Below are 19,224 nucleotides of genomic sequence, written 5' to 3'. Positions count from 1 at the left end.
ATAGCAAGACGAGAGGGCATAGCCTCAAGATAAAGGCGGGGGGGGGGCAGTTTAGATCAGAGTTGAGGAGGGACTTCTTCACTCAAAGGGTGGTGAATCATAAGAAATAGGAGGAGGAGTAGGCCATCTAGCCCTTCGAGCCTGCCCCGCCATTCAATAAGATCGTGGCTGATCTGTCGTGGCTCAGTTCCACTTTCCCACCCTCTCCCCATAACCCTTAATCCCCTCTCTCATCAAAAACCCATCAACCCGCGTCTTAAAAATATTTAGCGAGGCAGCCTCCACCACTTCAACGGGCAGAGAATTCCAGAGATTCACCACCCTTTGAGTGAAGAAGTTCCTCAACTCCGTTCTAAACCGCCCCCCCTTTATCTTGAGGCTGTGTCCCCTAGCCCTACTGTCTTTTTTGAGCGGGAAGAGTCTCTCCACCTCTATCCTATCCATCCCATTCGTCATCTTATATGTCTCAATGAGATCTCCCCTCATTCTTCTAAACTCTTAACGAGTACAAGCCTAGTTTATTCAGCCTCTCCTCATAGTTCCACCCCCTCAACTCTGGTATCAGCTTAGTAAACCTCCTCTGCACTCCCTCCAAGGCCAAAATATCTTTGCGCAGGTGCGGCGCCCAAAACTGCACGCAGTACTCCAGCTGCGGCCTCACCAATGCCCTATACAGCTGCAGCAAGACCTCCCTACTTTTATATTCAATCCCCCTTGCTATGAAGGCCAGCATCCCATTCGCCTTCCTGACCACCTGCTGCACCTGCAAGCTGGGTTTTTGCCACTCATGCACAAGGACCCCGAGGTCCCTCTGCACCGTCGCCTGCTGCAGTTTTTCGCCACGTAAGTAATAGTCCTTCCTACCATTCTTCCTACCAAAGTGGACCACCTCACACTTGCCAACATTAAATTCCATTTGCCAGTTCCTGGCCCATTCGCCCAGCCTATCTAGATCCTTCTGCAGACTCTCCACACCCTCCGCACAATTTGCCTTTCCCCCAATCTTGGTGTCATCAGCAAATTTCGACACCCTACACTCGGTTCCCTCCTCCAGATCATCTATATAAATGGTAAAAAGCTGAGGCCCCGGCACCGACCCCTGGGGCACTCCACTAGTCACCATCCGCCAATCCGAATAGCACCCGTTGACCCCCACTCTCTGCCTCCTATTTGACAACCAATCCTCTATCCACGCTAACACCCTACCCCCAACTCCATGTCCCCGGACCTTCTGCAATAACCTCTTATGAGGTACTTTGTCAAACGCCTTCTGAAAATCCAGAAAGACCACATCCACCGGCTCTCCTCTATCCACTGCCCTAGACACATCCTCATAGAACTCCAGTAAATTTGTCAGAATCTCTGGAATTCTCTGCCCATTGAAGTGGTGGAGGCTGCCTCGCTGAATATATTTAAGTCACGGGTAGATAGGTTTCTGATCGACAGGGGAGAAAGCGGGAAAGTGGAACTGATCCACTATCAGATCAGCCACGATCTTATTGAATGGTGGGGCAGGCTCGAGGGGCTAGATGGCCATCTCCTGCTCCTATTTCTTATGTTCTTAACTGACTTGCTTCCACAACCCTTGAGCTAAATGTTTTCCACACACACACCAACTGAATAAATCAGCAATTTTAAAAGTTTCCCATAAGAAATAGGAGCAGGAGTCGGCCATCTAGCCCTTCGAGCCTGCCCCGCCATTCAATAAGATCATGGCTGATCTGAAGTTGATCAGTTCCACTTTCCCACTTTCCCGCTTTCTCCCCTTAATTCCCCTGTCTATCAGAAACCTATCTATCTGTGACATAAATATATTTAGCGAGGTAGCCTCCACCACTTCAACGGGCAGGGAATTCCAGAGATTCACCACCCTTTGAGTGAAGAAGTTCCTCCTCAACTTCGATCTAAACTGCGCCCCCCCTTATCTTGAGGCTGTGCCCTCTCGTCTCGCTATCCTTTCTGAGCAGGAAGAATCTCTCTACCTCTACCCTATCCATCCCTTTCATTATTTTATACATCTCTATAAGATTCCCCCCCCATCCTTCTAAACCCCAACGAGTCCAGACCCAGTCTATTTAGTCTCTCTTCATCGTCCAACCCCCTCAACTCCGGTATCAGCCTAGTGAACCTCCTCTGCACTCCCTCCAAGGCTGATATCTCCTTCCCCTTAAACAAGAGAGAAAATGTATTTATTTCCATCAGTTGCGTGGGCTATCATCTTGTAAAAACCCCTCCAAATGGACTTTCTCTCCTTTTGTTTCCAGGAGCAGATAGCTCACCGTGAGAAAGTTGCGCTGTACATCGACTTGGACGATGTTGCAGAGGAAGACTCCGAGCTGGTGGACTCCATCTGTGAGAACACGCGACGCTACGTCAACCTTTTTGCGGACGCCGTTCAGGAATTGCTGCCACAGTTCAAGACGAGAGAGGTAGAGCCAGGGCGGGGAAGAGTGTGGCTTCGTCAGTCCCTACAGTGCAGGAGGTGGCCATTCACCGGCTCTGCGCCGACTCTCCAACGCAGCATCTTATCCAGGCCCAAGCCCCCGGCCTATCCCCATAACCCTGTATGTTTAGCAGGGCCAATCCACCCTAACCTACATGTCGCTGGACACTAAGGGACAATTTACCATGGCCAATCCACCCTAACCTACACATCTTTGGACACTAAGGGACAATTTAGCATGGCCAATCCACCCTAACCTACATGTCGCTGGACACTAAGGGACAATTTATCATGGCCAATCCACCCTAACCTACACATCTTTGGACACTAAGGGACAATTTAGCATGGCTGATTCCCCCTGACTGCACATTCCTGGACACTGAGGAGCAATTTAGCATGGCCAATCCACCTAACCTGTACATCTTTAGGACTGTGGGAGGAAACCAGTGCACCTGGAGGAAACCCAGGCAGACACAGGGAAAACATGTAGAACTACGCACAGTAACCCAAGGCCAGAATCAGACGGGTCCCTGGCCCTGTGAGGCAGCAGTGATAGTCACTGAGCTGTCGTTGTGCCCATCTGCTGGTCCAGTTTAAGCGTACGCTAACCACGTGAAGTACTAGGCTACTCTCGAAACATCCAAGAGCAGCCCTCGTACGACCCACCGTGTGTACGCCCCTTGTTGGACAACAAGGTGGACTGATGCACCTGTGGAGTAAAAGAGAACAACATCAACACGTGTAACAGTTGATTTCCAGGAACGTCCCGAGGCTCTGATCCTTATTTAAAACAGTCTCCTATAACCCTCCATCCCTGTTTCGCTCATGTGTCTATCTAAGTAACTCTTAAACAACTCCAGCGTGCCTGCCTCCACCACCTTACTTGGTCGTGCATTCCATACCCCCACGACCCTCTGTGTGGAAAAACCTCCCTCTAGCATCCAAATTATACTTCTACCCCCTCACCCTAAGCTCGTGGCCCCTCGTTTCTGTTCTCTCTTCCCTTCCGCCTTCCTGCCTGCCCTGAGCCACCCGGACCATTGGCACCTGTCACCGGATTGCCAGCAGTCGGGTTGACCGTGCCTCTGGGAGTGTTTTAACTGCTGATTGATCGCTCTCTCTTTCATAAGAAACATAAGAGATAAGAAATAGGAGCAGGAGTAGGCCATCCAGCCCCTCGAGCCTGCCCCGCCATTCAATAAGATCATGGCTGAACAGTCGTGTCTCAGTTCCACATTCCCACCCTCTCCCCATAACCCTTAATCCTTTCTCTCTACAGGTACTGAACAGGGATGCCCTGGATGTTTACATCGAACACCGGCTGATGATGGAGCAGCGGACTCGAGACCCCAACGAGATCCATGACCCTCAGAACCAATACCCGCAGGAACTCCTGCGCAGATTGTGAGTGTGGGTTTGAGCTGGGAGGTGCCGCCACCTGTTGTTCTCCTCTCTCTCTCTCTCTTTTCCACTCCCCCCCCCACCCGCGTCTGAAGATGACCAGTGGTGTCTCTGCCAGCTCAGTCAGAGAGCTGTCCCGTCAGATACTTATATCGAAACACTGCGGATGTGGAAACCGATGATACCTCCGGTGTTCAGACTGCCCGGTAGCCTCTGTGGAGGGCGAAACAGGGGTGTTAGTGTCACAGCTGACGGGCATCGAGACCTCCAGGCGAGTACCCTCCTGCCTCACAGCGAGGATGGCACAGTGGGTTAGCACTGCTGCCTCCCAGTGCCAGGGTCCTGGGTTCGATTCCCGGCTCGGGTCACTGTCTGTGTGTGGAGTTGGCACATTCTCCTTGTGTCTGCGTGGGTTTCCTTCCCACAGTCCAAAGATGTGCGGGTTAGGGTGCATTGGCCACGCTAAGAAATTGCCCCTTAGTGTCCAGGGATGTGTAGGTCAGAGGGATTAGTGGGTATAATACGTAGGGATATTGGGGGGGGGGGGGGGGTGTAGGGCCTGGGTGGGATTGTGTTCGGTGCAGACTCGATGGGCCGAAGGGACTCATTCTGCACTGTAGAGTTCTGTGATTCTGTGTGGAGCTTGCACGTTCTCCCTGTGTCTGCGTGGGTTTCCTCCGGGTGCTCCGGTTTCCTCCCACAGTCCAAACATCTGCAGGCTAGATGGATGGGCCATGCTAAATTGTGTCCGGGGGTGGGGGGTGGTTAGCAGGGTCTATACATGGGGTTCAGGGGTATGGCCTGGGTGAGATTATCGTTGGTGCAAATGGCCTCCTTCTGCCCTGTAGGAATTCTAAAGTTTATTTATTAGTTACGAGTAAGGCTTGCGTTAACACTGCAGTGAAGTTACTGTGAGAATCCCCTCATCGCCACGCTCTGGCTGGCGCCTGTTCGGGTTACACTGAGGGAGAATTTAGCACGGCCCAATGCACCCTGACCGGCACGTCTTTCAGACTGCGGGATAAAACCCATGCAGACACGGGGAGAACATGCAGACTCGGCATAGGCAGTGACCTGCGACCCGAGCCGGTAATCGAACCCGGGTCTCCGGTGCTGTGAAGCAGCAGTGCTAACCACCGTGCCGCCCCTGTGAGATGGACGGTCGATTTATGGGTGCCGTGGCGGGTTGGGTCTCTTTGACTTTGCGACAGAGCTTGAGGGCCTTTTCGATGCCACCCTGATGTCTGATCGGAAAGACCGAGTTACCGGCAGCTGGTTGGAACTCAGACTCACCGGCAAGCCTCTGTAACGTGGCGCCATCAGCTGTGCTGCTCTGACAGACCGTGACACTGTCACTGAAGCCCTTTTGGGGTAAAGGGTTGCACTTTGTGTGAGGGTGAAGGCAACGTCCCAGGCAGCATTAGATAGGTTTCTGATAGACAGGGGAATTAATGGGAGAAAGCGGGAAAGTGGAACTGGTCCACTATCAGATCAGCCATGATCTTATTGAATGGCGGGGCAGGCTCGAAGGGCTAGATGGCCGACTCCTGCTCCTATTTCTTATGTTCTCAAAGGACGTGGGCCAAGAGAACCTTGGATTAAAGCAAATTACTGTGGATGCTGGAATCTGAAACCAAAAGAGAAAATGCTGGAAAACCTCATCAGGGCTGGCAGTTTCTGTGAGGAGAAAAAAGAGCTGACTTTTAAAGCCAGACGACCCTTTAGAACATAGAACATTCCAGCGCAGTCCAGGCCCTTCAGCCTTCGATGTTGCCCTGACCAGTGGAACCAATCTAATGACGCTCTAACCTAAACTATTCCAATCTTATCCATATGCCTATCCACTGACCATTTGAACGCCCTTAAAGTTGGCGAGTCCACAACTGCTGCAGGCAGGGCATTCCACGCCCTTACTACCCTCTGAGTAAAGAACCTACCTCTGACATCTGTCCTATAATTACCACCCCTTAATTTAAAGCTATGTCCCCTCGTGTTAGCCATCGCCATCCGAGGAAAAAGACTCTCACTGTCCACCCTATCTAACCCTCTGATCATCTTGTATGCCTCAATTAGGTCACCTCTCAACCTTCTCTCTAATGAAAATAACCTCAAGTCCCTCAGCCTTTCCTCATAAGACCTTCCCACCATACCAGGCAACATCCTGGTAAACCTCCTCTGCACCCTTTCCAATGCCTCCACATCTTTCTTATAATGCGGCGACCAGAACTGTACATAATACTCCAAGTGCGGCCGCACCAGAGTTTTGTACAGTTGTGACATGACCTCACGGCTCCGAAATTCAATCCCTCTACCAATAAAAGCTAACACACCATCCGCCTTCTCAACAACCTTATCAACCTGGGTGCCAACTTTCAGGGATCTATGCACATGTACCCCGAGATCTCTCTGCTCGTCGACACTACCAAGAGTCCTTCCATTAGCCCTATATTCTGTACCCCTGTTACTCTTACCGAAGTGAATCACCCCACACTTTTCTGCATTAAACTCCATTTGCCACCTCTCAGCCCAGCTCTGCAGCTTATCTATGCCCCCCTGCAAACTGTAACATTCATTCTCAAAGGGATCCATCATGTCAAAGCTTAGATTTAGTCACGTGGGCTCGAAATGTCAGCTCTTTTCTCTCCTCGTGGGAGCTGCCAGCCCTGCTGAGGTTTTTGCAGCATTTTCTCGTTTGGTCATAGGAGGGATGCGATAGCACTGGAAAAGGAGTGCAAAGGAGACTCACCCAGAGCTGGAGTGTTTCAGCTATGGAGAGAGGCTGGGATTGTTTTCCTGGAAGCAGAGAAGGCTGAGGGAGAACCTGATTGAAGTGTCTGAGAGAACATTGAGTAAATAGAGGGGGGGACCTCCTCCTCCTCCTCTCTCTCTCTCTCTCTCTCTTTCCCCCCACCACCCCCCCCTCACCCGCCTGCCCACCCAAGTAGAAAGATCAGTAAACAGGATAAAGATTCAAGGTCAGGAGAGGGGGGTTTGTGGAGGATTGGGGGAATCTGGAACTCACTGCCTGAAAGGATGAAGGAACAGCGCTCCGAAAGCTCGTGATTCCAACCTGGTGCTGTGAGACTTCTTACTGTGCCCACCCCAGTCCAACGCTGGCATCTCCACATCGTGGAAGGGTGCCAGAGGTTTAAGAATGCCACAGCACATGAGACTACAGACCAAGGGCACATCCTCAGAGTAAAGGGACAACCATTTAGAACCGAGATGAGGAGGGAGTTTTTCAGCCAGGGGATGGTAATCTGTGGGATTCATTGACGCAGAGGGCTGTGGAGGCCAGGTCAGTGAGTTACTGACTGGATGAGGAAGGTGGAGGGATGGGTTAGTAAGTTCGCCGACGATACGAAGGTTTGGTGGTGTTGTGGATGGTCTGCAGGGATGTCAGAAGTTGCAGCGGGACATAGGATGCAGGACTGGGCGGAGAAGTGGCAGATGGACTTCAACGCGGATAAATGTGTAGTGGCCCATTTTGGCAGGTCCAATGGGATGCAGGAGTACAATATCAAGGGTAGGAGTCTTAGCAGTGTTGAGGAGCAGAAGGATCTTGGGGTCCGGGTCCACAGGACTCTTAAATCGGCCTCGCAGGTGGAGGATGTGGTCAAGAAGGCGTATGGTGTACTGGCCTTCATTAATCGAGGGATTGAGTTTAGGAGTCGGGAGGTAATGCTGCAACTTTATAAGACCCTTGTCAGACCCCACTTGGAGTACTGTGTGCAGTTCTGGTCGCCTCACTACAGGAAGGATGTGGAAGCTATTGAAAGGGTGCAGAGGAGATTTACAAGGATGTTGCCTGGATTGGGAGCCATGCCTTATGAGGATAGGTTGAGGGAGCTCGGTCTCTTCTCCCTGGAGAGACGAAGGTTGAGAGGCGACCTGATAGAGGTTTATAAAATGTTGAGAGGAATAGATAGGGTGGATTCTCAGAGGCTATTTCCCAGGGCTGAAATGGTCGCTACGAGAGGACACAGGTTTAAGGTGCTGGGGAGTAGGTACAGAGGAAATGTCAGGGGTAAGTTTTTCACTCAGAGGGTGGTGAGTGAGCTGCCGTCGGTGGTGGTAGAGGCGAACTCGTTGGGGTCTTTTAAAAGACTTCTGGATGAGTATATGGGATTTAATGGGATTGGGAGTTACAGATAGTTCTATGGCCCTGGTAGGTATGGATGTGATCGGCGCAACTTGTGGGCCGAAGGGCCTGTTTGTGCTGTAGTGTTCTATGTTCTGTGTTACTCCGTCAGTAAGACAGAGACGGGTAGGTTCGCAATGGGGGCCCCTATTTTCTGCTCCTATATTTTATGGTCGTAAGTGCTGGAAAATGGGATTAGAATAAACGGGAGTTTGATGTAAAACTGTAAATGTTAGTGAGGGAGGCGGAGCAGTTTTACGCTGGGCTGCCACTAACCGCTCCGTGCACTCACCCCCGCTCTCCGCAGCGAGATCTACTTCAAGCCTTGCAGCACTGCGAAGCCCAAAGTGATCCGGGACGTGAAGGCCGACAGCATCGGGAAGCTCGTGACTGTCCGTGGCATAGTTACCAGAGTGACAGAGGTCAAACCCATGATGGTGGTGGCCACGTACACGTGTGACCAGTGCGGGGCGGAAACGTACCAGCCGGTGAGTACAACAGAGAGAGAGCCTGGCCACCCGTAAACGGCAGCCCGTTCAGAGGGTGGTCTGTGGGCTGGCGAGGGTGGGGCCTGAGGGGACTGGGCGGTGGTGGAAGTGCTTAGGTGAGCCCGGAACCGCTTAACAAAGAACAACGCAGCACGGGAAACAGGCCCTTCGGCCCAACAAGCCCGCGCTGCCCATTTTAACATTGAGTGCCCTCCTCTACCCATGACCTTTGTCTACGCCTATTGGGGAAGATTGAGGGGAGAATAATTTAGGGACAATTTGTTACATCAATCAGCCTAAGAGCACATCTTTGGGGTGTGGGAGGAAACCGGAGCACCCGGAGAAAACCCACGCAAGCACGGGGAGAATGCGCAAACTCCCACAGAGACACTGGCCCAAATCCATGTGTCTGCACAGCAAACAGTGATAGTCACTGAGCTGTCGTGTTGCCCGGCATGTTTACCTGTCTCTGCTCATGACTCGTATCGAGACACATCACTTCACACTCAACTGCAGCCAATTCTGGAGATGAGAGGGTTGGATTATGAAGAGAGTCTAAATAGACTGGGTCTGTACTCGTTGGAGTTTAGAAGGATGAGGGGGGATCTTATAGAGACGTATAAGATAACGAAGGGGATGGATAGGGGAGAGGTAGAGAGATTCTTCCCGCTCGGAAAGGACAGCAGGACTAGAGGGCACAGCCTCAAGATAAGAGAGGAGGCAGTTTAGATCAGAGTTGAGGAGGAACTTCTTCACTCAAAGGGTGGTGAATCTCTGGAATTCTCTGCCCGTTGAAGTGGTGGAGGCTGCCTCGCTGAATATATTGAAGTCACGGGTAGATAGGTTTCTGATAGACAGGGGAATTAAGCGGGAAAGTGGAACTGATCCACTATCAGATCAGCTATGATCTTATTGAATGGCGGGGCAGGCTCGAAAGGCTAGATGGCCGACTCCTGCTCCTATTTCTCATGTTCCGTAAGTCTCACGGTGACCAGGAAACAATTGTTGTTTTTAGAGACAGACAAACTGAAACCTGCTGTCCTTGCCCGGTCTGGCTGGCCCCCCACGCGTGACCCCAGAGCCACAGCGACGTGGTTGACACTTGAATCCCCTCAGTGGCAATTAGGGGACGGTCCGAAAATGCTGACCCAGCCACTGACAGGACGCCTCCCGTGGGAGATATAAAAGGGGAGAGCTCGGGTCGCACGGGCCGAACCCAGCCTTCCGTTGGGGAGTTGGGCCCACTTGGGGTGTGGTTCTCTCAGTCAGGAGGCAGGTGGGACAGTGGGAGGATGTTATGGGAGAGGGGCGGGCGGGGAGGGGGGCGGGCGGGGAGGGGGCCCCGCTGGGGGGGCGGGCGGTGGTGGGGGGTCGATGAGGGGCGGGCGGGGAGGGGGGCCTGCTGGGGGGTGGGCGGTGGGGGGGGTCGATGAGGGGCGGGCGGGGAGGGGGGGGTGGGGAAAAGGGATGGTGCAGAGTATGATGCACGTGAGAGGTGGTGGAGGTAATTAGGGGGCAGTTGGAGGGGTAATTGTGGGGTAAGGTGTTGGTTGAGAGGTGTATTGGGGTGGGCTGGGGGGAATGGAGTGTATTAAGGGGCAGGCAGATACTTGGGGGGGCGGGGGGGGAGCTGGTGGGAAAGTGTGTGGTTTGGGCAGGAATGGAGGGGTATTCAGGGTGGGGCTAATTGTGGGGCAGTGTATGGGTTGGGAGGGTATGAAAGGTAGGGGGTATTCGGGTGGATGTAGGGTTATTTTGGGATGGGTGGGGATAGTGTATACTTTGAGGGGTTGATATTGGGGGCAGGGGGAGATTTATTGTGGGTTGAGAAGGTATCAGGGAGCTGGGGGGGGGATAAGTCTGGGCGGTGTGGAACTGGCTGCGAATCTTCCCTGGAGTTGGCCGGGGAGGGGGTTGTTGTGGGAGGGGAGGGGGCCGGTTCCCACGCTCCCTCTCTCTCTCTCTCTCTGACCTTGCTGATGTTGGGCTCCTTCTCCTCCTCCTCCTCTCCCAGATCCAGTCTCCCAGCTTCATGCCGTTAATCATGTGTCCGAGCCGAGAGTGCCAGACCAACAAGTCAGGAGGGAGGGTCTACCTGCAGTCGCGAGGGTCCAAGTTCATCAAATTCCAGGAAATAAAGATCCAGGAACATGTGAGTGTGTGTGGCGGGAAGCTGGACCGTGTGGCGGTTTCAAACTGGGAGGGGAGGGCTGCAGTGTGGTGGGGGGGGGGGGGGGGGGGGGGTGGTTTGGGGGGAGGGTGGGTGGGTCGAGGGAGGGGTGGGTTGGATTGTTTGGGGGGGGAGGGGTGGGTGGGTTGGGTTGTTTGGGGGGGAGGGGTGGGTGGATTGGGTTGTTTGGGGGGGAGGGGTGGGTGGGTTGGGTTGTTTGGGGGGGAGGGGTGGGTGGGTTGGGTTGTTTGGGGGGGAGGGGGCTGTGTTGTTGAGGGGGAGGGGGTTGGGTTGGGTTGTTTGGGGGGGAGGGGGTTGTGTTGTTGAGGGGGAGGGGGTTGGGTTGAGTTGGTTTGGGGAGGAGGGGGTGGTGGGGTTGGGGAGGAGGGGGTGGTGAGCTGAGGGGGGTGTTCGTTAGGGGGAGTGTGGGGGGGTAGTTGGGTTGGAGGGGAGAGGGGTGGATTGTGGGGGTCGGGGTCGGAGGGGTCGGGGTCGGAGGGGGGGTGGGTGGTGGGGGTCGGGGTCGGAGGGGGGGTGGGTGGTGGGGGTCGGGGTCGGAGGGGGGGTGGGTGGTGGGGGTCGGGGTCGGAGGGGGGTGGGTGGTGGGGGTCGGGGTCGGAGGGGGGGTGGGTGGTGGGGGTCGGGGTCGGAGGGGGGGTGGGTGGTGGGGGTCGGGGTCGGAGGGGGGGTGGGTGGTGGGGGTCGGGGTCGGAGGGGGGGTGGGTGGTGGGGGTCGGGGTCGGAGGGGGGGTGGGTGGTGGGGGTCGGGGTCGGAGGGGGGGTGGGTGGTGGGGGTCGGGGTCGGAGGGGGGGTGGGTGGTGGGGGTCGGGGTCGGAGGGGGGGTGGGTGGTGGGGGTCGGGGTCGGAGGGGGGGTGGGTGGTGGGGGTCGGGGTCGGAGGGGGGGTGGGTGGTGGGGGTTGGGGGGTGGGCTGCTGGTCCTTGTGCTGGGTGAGACGTTGACTGCGTCGCGTTCCCTCCAGAGTGACCAGGTGCCGGTGGGGAACATTCCCCGCAGTATGACGGTGTACAGCCGAGGGGAGAACACCAGGCTGGCTCAGCCCGGGGACCACGTCACCATCACCGGTATCTTCCTTCCCATGATGAGGTCTGGCTTCCGTCAGGTGGTGCAGGTAAGGGCTTGAAGATCTCCCGACCCTTTCTACTCCCTCCCTCTCCTCCCTCCCTCTCCTCCTCCCTCCCCTCTCCTCCCTCTCCTCCCCTCCCTCCTCTTCTCCTCCCTCCTCTCCCTCCTCCTCCTCTCTCTCCCCCGCCCGGTGTAGAACATAAGAAATAGGAGCAGGAGTCGGCCATCCAGCCCCTTGAGCCTGCCCCCCCATTCAATAAGATCATGGCTGATCTGATAGTGGATCAGTTCCACTTTCCCGCTTTTCTCCCTTAATTCCCTTGTCTATCAGAAACCTATCTACCCGTGACTTCAATATATTCAGCGAGGCAGCCTCCACCACTTCAACGGGCAGAGAATTCCAGAGATTCACCACCCTTTGAGTGAAGAAGTTCCTCCTCAACTCCGATCTAAACTGCCCCCCCCCCCCCCCCCCCCCTACTTATCTTGAGGCTGTGCCCTCTAGTCCTGCTGTCCTTTCTAAGCGGGAAGAATCTCTCTACCTCTACCCTATCCATCCCCTTCATTATCTTATACGTCTCTATAAGATCTGCCACCCCCCCCATCCTTCTAAACTCCAACGAGTACAGACCCAGTCTATTCAGGCCTCTCTCATAGTCCAACCCCCTCATCTCCGGTATCAGCCTAGTGAACCTCCTCTGCACTCCCTCCAAGGCCAATATATCCTTGCGCAAGTGCGGCGACCAAAACTGCACACAGTACTCCAGCTGCGGCCTCACCAGTGCCCTGTACAGTTGCAGCAAGATCTCCCTGCTTTTATATTCTATCCCCCTCGCTATAAAGGCCAGCATCCCATTCGCCTTCCTGACCACCTGCTGCACCTGCAGACTGGGTTTTTGCGACTCGTGCACAAGAACGCCCAGGTCCCTCTGCACCGTAGCATGCTGCAGCTTTTCGCCCTTTTAAAATGCTTGCTCCTAAATTATTGAAGAACAAAGCTACGTGTCCGTCCGTGTGTGTGTGTGTGTTTCATTTCGCATCATCGTGGGGAGAGCCATTTGGCCCCTCCTGCGGCGCAGTGAGCTGACCCCGTGGCTCTCACCGGCTCCCCTCGACGTTTTAGGGTCTGCTCTCAGAGACGTACCTGGAAGCCCACAGGATCGGCCTAATGAATAAAACAGAAGATGACGAGCTGGGAACTCAGGAGCTGAGCGAGAAGGAGCTGAAACAAGTCACCGGTCAGTATGGGGCGGACTGAGGGGTGTCTCTGTCAGTCCGCTGCGCTGTCCCGTTTCCTCACTGTCGGGCAGAGAGAGAAAGAGAGGCTGACCCCAGCTTGAACTCGGGGACGATTGGGGTTGGGGGGGTGGCCACACTGACCACTAATTTGAGTGTGACCTCTCAGTCCTATTGAGGATTAATGAAGAGAGTCGTAACTCTGTGAGAGCGAGCACCAGTGGGAGGAGACTGCGACTCACTGGTGATATCAGTTCTGACAAGTGGGATAGGAGAAAGAACGACACAGCCTGGGAAACAGGCCCTTCGGCCCAAAGAGCCCGCGCCCTCCCCTTTTAACATTGAGTCCCCTCTTCCACCCATGACCCTTGTCTACGCTTATGGCACTCCACATTGAGGGGAGACTAATTTAGGGACAATTTGTTACACCAATCAGCCTAAGAGCACATCTTTGGGGTGTGGGAGGAAACCGGAGCACCCGGAGAAAACCCACACAAGCGTGAGGAGAATGCGCAAACTCCCACACAGACACCGGCCCAAATCCATGTGTCTGCACAGCAAACAGTGATAGTCACTGAGCTGTCGTGTTGCCTGTCAGATGGTCCAGTTTAAGCACACACTAACGATGCGAAGCACTAGGCTACTGTCGAAACATCCAAGACCAGCCCTCATACGACCCATCGCGTGTATGCCCCTCATTGGACAACAAGGCGGACTGCGAGTACCTGTGGATTAAAGAGAAAAACATCAATACCATGCACATCCTTACGCAAACGTTCAAGGGAATCCCCAGAGGCTCAAAAGTAAAACAAGTGAGCCAGAAAATATGTTGGAAGGTCCATAGGAATCAGTTGATTCCCAGGGACGTCCCAAGGCTCCTGAACCTTATGTGCTGAGCTTTGGCTGTGGCACTCGTGGCAACTCTGCAGCTGGGTATACGTGGGGTGGGTGGGTGGGTGAGAACCTGGCAAATGTGAAATTATCCAGCTTTGCGGAAGGAGTGAAAAAGAGGCTCATGATCTAAATGGTGAGCGATTTGCAGAGCTCTGAATCCCTGAAAGTTGGCACCCAGGTTGTTAAGAAGGCGGACGGTGTGTTAGCTTTTATTGGGAGAGGGATTGAATTTCGGAGCCCGTGAGGTCATGTTACAACTGTACAAAACTCTGGTGCAGCTGCACTTGGAGTATTCTGTACAGTTCTGGTCACCGCATTATAAGAAAGATGTGGAGGCATTGGAAAGGGTGCAGAGGAGGTTTACCAGAACGTTGCCTGGTATGGTGGGAAGGTCTTATGAGGAAAGGCTGAGGGACTTGAGGTTATTTTCATTAGAGAGAAGAAGGTTACGAGGTGACCTAATTGAGGCATACAAGATGATCAGAGGGTTAGATAGGGTGGACAGTGAGAGCCTTTTTCCTCGGATGGTGATGGCTAACACGAGGGGACATAGCTTTAAATTAAGGGGTGGTAATTATCGGACGGATGTCAGAGGTAGGTTCTTTACTCAGGGTAGTAAGGGCGTGGAATGCCCTGCCTGCAGCAGTTGTGGACTCGCCAACTTTAAGGGCATTCAAATGGTCAGTGGAGAGGCATATGGATAAGATTGGAATAGTTTAGGTTAGGGGGTCATTGGATTGGTTCCACTGGTCGGGGACACACCGAGGGCCGAAGGGCCTGTACTGTGCTGGGATGTTCTATGTTCTGAGGTGCAGAGGGATCTGGGTGTCGCAGTGCGTGAATTGCGAAAGGCTGGGATACAGGAACAGCAAGCAATTGGAAAGCTAATAGCGTGTTTTTATTTATCACAAGGGGAATTCAGCGTAAAAATAGGGAGGCTGTGCTTCAGCTGGACATTGATGGGACCACCTCTGGAATGTTGCGTACAGTATTAGTCTCCTGATTTAAGGAGAGATGCCAATGTATTTGAGGCAGTTCAGGGAACATTTACAAGACTAGTTCCAGGGATGGAAGGGTTCTGTAATGAGAAGAAGTTGGAGAAGGGTAGGCTTGTATTCTCTACTGTTTATAAGGGTCAACCTGAGCTTAAATTTATTAGTAAGATCATAAGACATAGGAGCAGGAGTGGGCCATCTAGCCCCTCAAGCCTGCCCCGCCATTCAATAAGATCATTTCCACTTTCCCGCTTTCTCCTCTTAATTCCCCTGTCTATCAGAAACCTATCTACCCGTGACTTAAATATATTCAGCGAGGTAGCCTCCACCACTTCAACGGGCAGAGAATTCCAGAGATTTCCCACCCAGAAGGCGTTTGATAAGGTGCCGCACAAGAGGTTATTACAGAAGGTCAGGGGGCATGGAGTTGGGGGTAGGGTGTTAGTGTGGATAGAGGATTGGCTGTCAAATAGGAGGCAGAGAGTGGGGGTCAATGGGTGCTGTTCGGATTGGCGGTTGGTGACTAGTGGAGTGCCCCAGGGATCAGTGCTGGGGCCTCAGCTATTTACCATTTATAGAGATGATCTGGAGGAGGGAACCGAGTGTATGGTGTCGAAATTTGCTGATGACACCAATATTGGTGGAACGGCAAATTGTGCGGAGGGTGTGGAAAGTCTGCAGAAGGATCTAGATAGGCTGGGCGAATGGACCAGGAACTGGCAAATGGAATTTAATGTTGGCAAGTGTGAAGTTGTCCACTTTGGTAGGAATAATGGTAGGAAGGACTACTACTAACAGGGTGAAAAACTGCAGCATGCGACGGTGCAGAGGGACCTCGGGGTCCTTGTGCATGAGTCGCAAAAACCCAGCCAGCAGGTGGTCAGGAAGGCGAATGGGATGCTGGCCTTCATAGCGAGGGGGATTGAATATAAAAGTAGGGAGGTCTTGCTGCAACTGTACAGGGCACTGGTGAGGCCGCAGCTGGAGTACTGTGTGCAGTTTTGGTTGCCGCACTTACGCAAGGATATTTTGGCCTGGGAGGGAGTGCAGAGGAGGTTTACTAGGCTGATACCGGAGTTGAGGGGGTTGAAACTATGAGGAGAGGCTGAATAAACTAGGCTTGTACTCGTTAGAGTTTAGAAGAATGAGGGGAGATCTCATTGAGACATATAAGATGATGAATGGGATGGATAGGATAGAGGTGGAGAGGCCCTTCCCACTCAGAAAGGACAGTAGGACTAGAGGGCACAGCCTCAAGATAAAGGGGGCGTTGGTTTAGAACGGAGTTTGAGGAGGAATTTCTTCACTCAAAGGGTGGTGAATCTCTGGAATTCTCTGCCCGTTGAAGTGGTGGAGGCTACCTTGCTAAATATATTTAAGACGCGGGTTGATAGGTTTTTGATAGGCAAGGGGATTAAGGGTTATGGGGAGAGAGCGGGAATGTGGAACTGAGACATGACAGATCAGCCATGATCTTATTGAATGGCGGGGCAGGCTCGAAGGGCTCGATGGCCGACTCCTGCTCCTATTTCTTATGTTCTTATGTTCTTTTGAGTGAAGAAGTTCCTCCTCAACTCTGATCTAAACTGTCCCCCCCCCGCCCTTATCTTGAGGCTGTGCCCTCTAGTCCTGCTATTCTTTCTAAGCGGGAAGAAGAATCTCTCTACCTCTACCCTATCCATCCCCTTCATTATCTTATACGTCTCTATAAGATCCCCCCTCATCCTTCTAAACTCCAACGAGTACAGACCCAGTCTATTCAGTCTCTCGCCCAGGCTTACATTAACACTAATGAAGTTACTGTGAAAATCCTCTAGTCGCCCACACTCTGGTGCCTGTTTGGGTACACACTGAGGGAGAATTTTAGCACAGCCAGTGCACCCTAACCAGCACGCCTCTCAGACTGTGGGAGGAAACTGGAGGAAACCCACACAGACACAGGGAGAATGTGCAGATTCCACCCAGACAGTGACCGCAAGTTGGGAGTCGAACCCCAGGTCCCTTGGCTGCTGCGAGGTAGCAGTGCTAACCCACTGTGCCATCGTGCCGCCCTGGAAACCTTTGTAAGAGCCTGGGTGGTGTTAACAAGGTGGATGTGGAGAGGACATTCCCACGTGTGGGACTTGGGGCTCATTGCTTAAAAATAAGGGGCCGCCCACTTAAGATGGGGATGAGGTGAAATTCTGTTTGAGTGCTGAGAGTCGCTGGACCTCCTCTTCCCCTCCCATTCCTCCTCCTCCTCTCTCTCTCTCTCTCTCTCTCTCTCCTCCCCCCCCCGAGCACGAGGTTATCCACTTTGGCAGGAATAATAGTAGGAGGGATTACTATTTAAAAGGGCGAAAAGCTGCAGCATGCTACGGTGCAGAGGGACCAGGGGGTCCTTGTGCATGAGTCGCAAAAACCCAGTCTGCAGGTGTAGCAGGTGATCAAGAAGGCGAATGGGATGCTGGCCTTTATAGTGAGGGGGATTGAATATAAAAGCAGGGAGGTCTTGCTGCAACTGTACAGGGCACTGGTGAGGCCACAGCTGGAGTACCGTGTGCCGTTTTGGTCGCCGCACTTGCACAAAGATATTTTTGGCCTTGGAGGGAGTGCAGAGGAGGTTCACTGCATACCGGAGATGAGGGATGGATTGGGTAGAGGTAGAGAGATTCTTCCCGTTTAGGAAGGACAGCAGGACTAGAGGGCACAGCCCTCAAATAAGGGGGGGGAGGCAGTTTAGATCGGCGTTGAGGAGGAACTTCTTCACTCAAAGGGTGGTGAATCTCTGGAATTCTCTGCCCGTTGAAGTGGTGGAGGCTACCCTCGCTGAATATATTGAAGTCACGGGTAGATAGGTTTTCTGATAGACAAGGGAATTAAGGGGAGAAAGCGGGAAAGTGGAACTGATCCACTATCAGATCAGCCATGATCTTATTGAATGGCGGGGCAGGCTCGAAGGGCTAGATGGCCGACTCCTGCTCCTGTTTCTTATGTTCTTATGAGTGGCCGACTCCTGCTACTGATTTGATTGGTGCAGCGTCAGGTGTGATGTTTGCTGAGTTGAGGGTTTAAAGGATGCTTGGGAACCTGGCAGAGGTGCTGGGGAAATTTATTGAAGCATTTGTGATGTGTGTCCCAGTTGTTTGGTGTGGCAGTGATGACAGTGAGTGAGCGCTGAGCTTAACGCTTGCTCTCTATCGCTCTCTTTCTCCCAGAGGAGGATTTCTACGAGAAACTCGCCGCCTCCATTGCACCGGAGATCTACGGCCACGAGGACGTGAAGAAGGCCTTGCTGCTGCTCCTGGTGGGAGGAGTGGATCAGTCCCCCAAAGGCATGAAGATACGAGGTAAGGGACGTGGACCGGATCTCCCTTCCCCGGGGTGGTGGGGCGGGTGTGTCTGGCCTCCGGGCGAGCGTGGTTGTGGTCCTGCCCTGTCTGGGATTGCCCCCCACCCCACCCCACACCGTCTGACTCCTTAAAAAGACCCCAAAAACTCAATTTAAAATCTGCGACAGGTTGGACTGGCCTGAAGGGGGGAGCACTGGACTTGCAAAGGAATTGGTTCGGTGTTCTGCAAAAGTGCTTCATTTTTCACACTCATTAAAAGCAGGTTACTGTCAATCTGCTCTGCGCAAAACCAGGCCAGTCAGACAGTAAGAAACAGGAAGAGGCCATTTGGCCCATCCAGACTGTTCCACCAGTCCACGCGATCATGACTGATTTGATACGATCCTCAACTCTTTTTTTTTGCTACCTTCTCTCCAATGACTCGTCCCATTCTGCTGGTCAGTCCCCCCCCCCCCCCACCACCGCGACCGCGTGCCTTGAATCCCCCCCCCCCCCCCCCCCACTGCGTGCCTTGAACCCCCCACCCCACCGCGTGCCTTGAATATTCCACCCAAATTAAACCCGTACCCGTGAATCTCTGCACAGTCCTAATCCCGCTCATCTGCTCTCTCCCCAGAGAGTCTGCAGTCTCCCAAGAGACACTGTGTACAGTTTTGGTCGCCGTACTTACGCAAGGATATATTGGCCTTGGAGGGAGTGCAGAGGAGGTTCACTAGGCTGATACCGGAGATGAGGGGGTTGGTCTATGAAGAGAGGCTGAATAGAGTGGGTCTGTACTCGTTGGAGTTTAGAAGGATGAGGGGGGATCTTATAGAGACGTATAAGATAATGAAGGGGATGGATAGGGTAGAGGTAGAGAGATTTTTCTTCCCGCTTAGAAAGAATAGCAGGACTAGAGGGCACAGCCTCAAGATAAGGGGGGGGGGTGCCGTTTAGATCGGAGTTGAGGAGGAACTTCTTCACTCAAGGGTGGTGAGTCTCTGGAAATTCTCTGCCCGTTGAAGTGGTGGAGGCTGCCTCGCTGAATATATTGAAGTC

The 19,224-nt window shown here is 53.3% G+C and overlaps 1 protein-coding gene across 1 annotated transcript in view; it reads left to right on the top strand.

Moving 5' to 3' along the window:
• Nucleotides 1–19,224, top strand: part of mcm7 (minichromosome maintenance complex component 7) — a gene marked incomplete at its 3' end in the record, with an annotated part of 47,911 nt that overhangs the window by 7,609 nt on the left and 21,078 nt on the right. The window contains exons 3-9 of the mRNA XM_080184783.1: nt 2,265–2,429; nt 3,723–3,847; nt 8,293–8,473; nt 10,488–10,625; nt 11,626–11,775; nt 12,853–12,967; nt 18,052–18,183. Of these exons, the coding sequence (XP_080040909.1) occupies nt 2,265–2,429; nt 3,723–3,847; nt 8,293–8,473; nt 10,488–10,625; nt 11,626–11,775; nt 12,853–12,967; nt 18,052–18,183 (1,006 nt within the window). The remainder of the gene's footprint in view (nt 1–2,264; nt 2,430–3,722; nt 3,848–8,292; nt 8,474–10,487; nt 10,626–11,625; nt 11,776–12,852; nt 12,968–18,051; nt 18,184–19,224) is intronic.

The sequence above is a fragment of the Carcharhinus amblyrhynchos genome, unplaced genomic scaffold (assembly GCF_965287045.1).
Source record: "Carcharhinus amblyrhynchos unplaced genomic scaffold, sCarAmb.v2.hapA scaffold_937, whole genome shotgun sequence".
Classification (NCBI taxonomy): Eukaryota; Metazoa; Chordata; class Chondrichthyes; order Carcharhiniformes; family Carcharhinidae; genus Carcharhinus; species Carcharhinus amblyrhynchos.
Note: the sequence above shows the minus strand (reverse complement) of the source record. Positions and strands in the feature narration are given on the sequence as shown.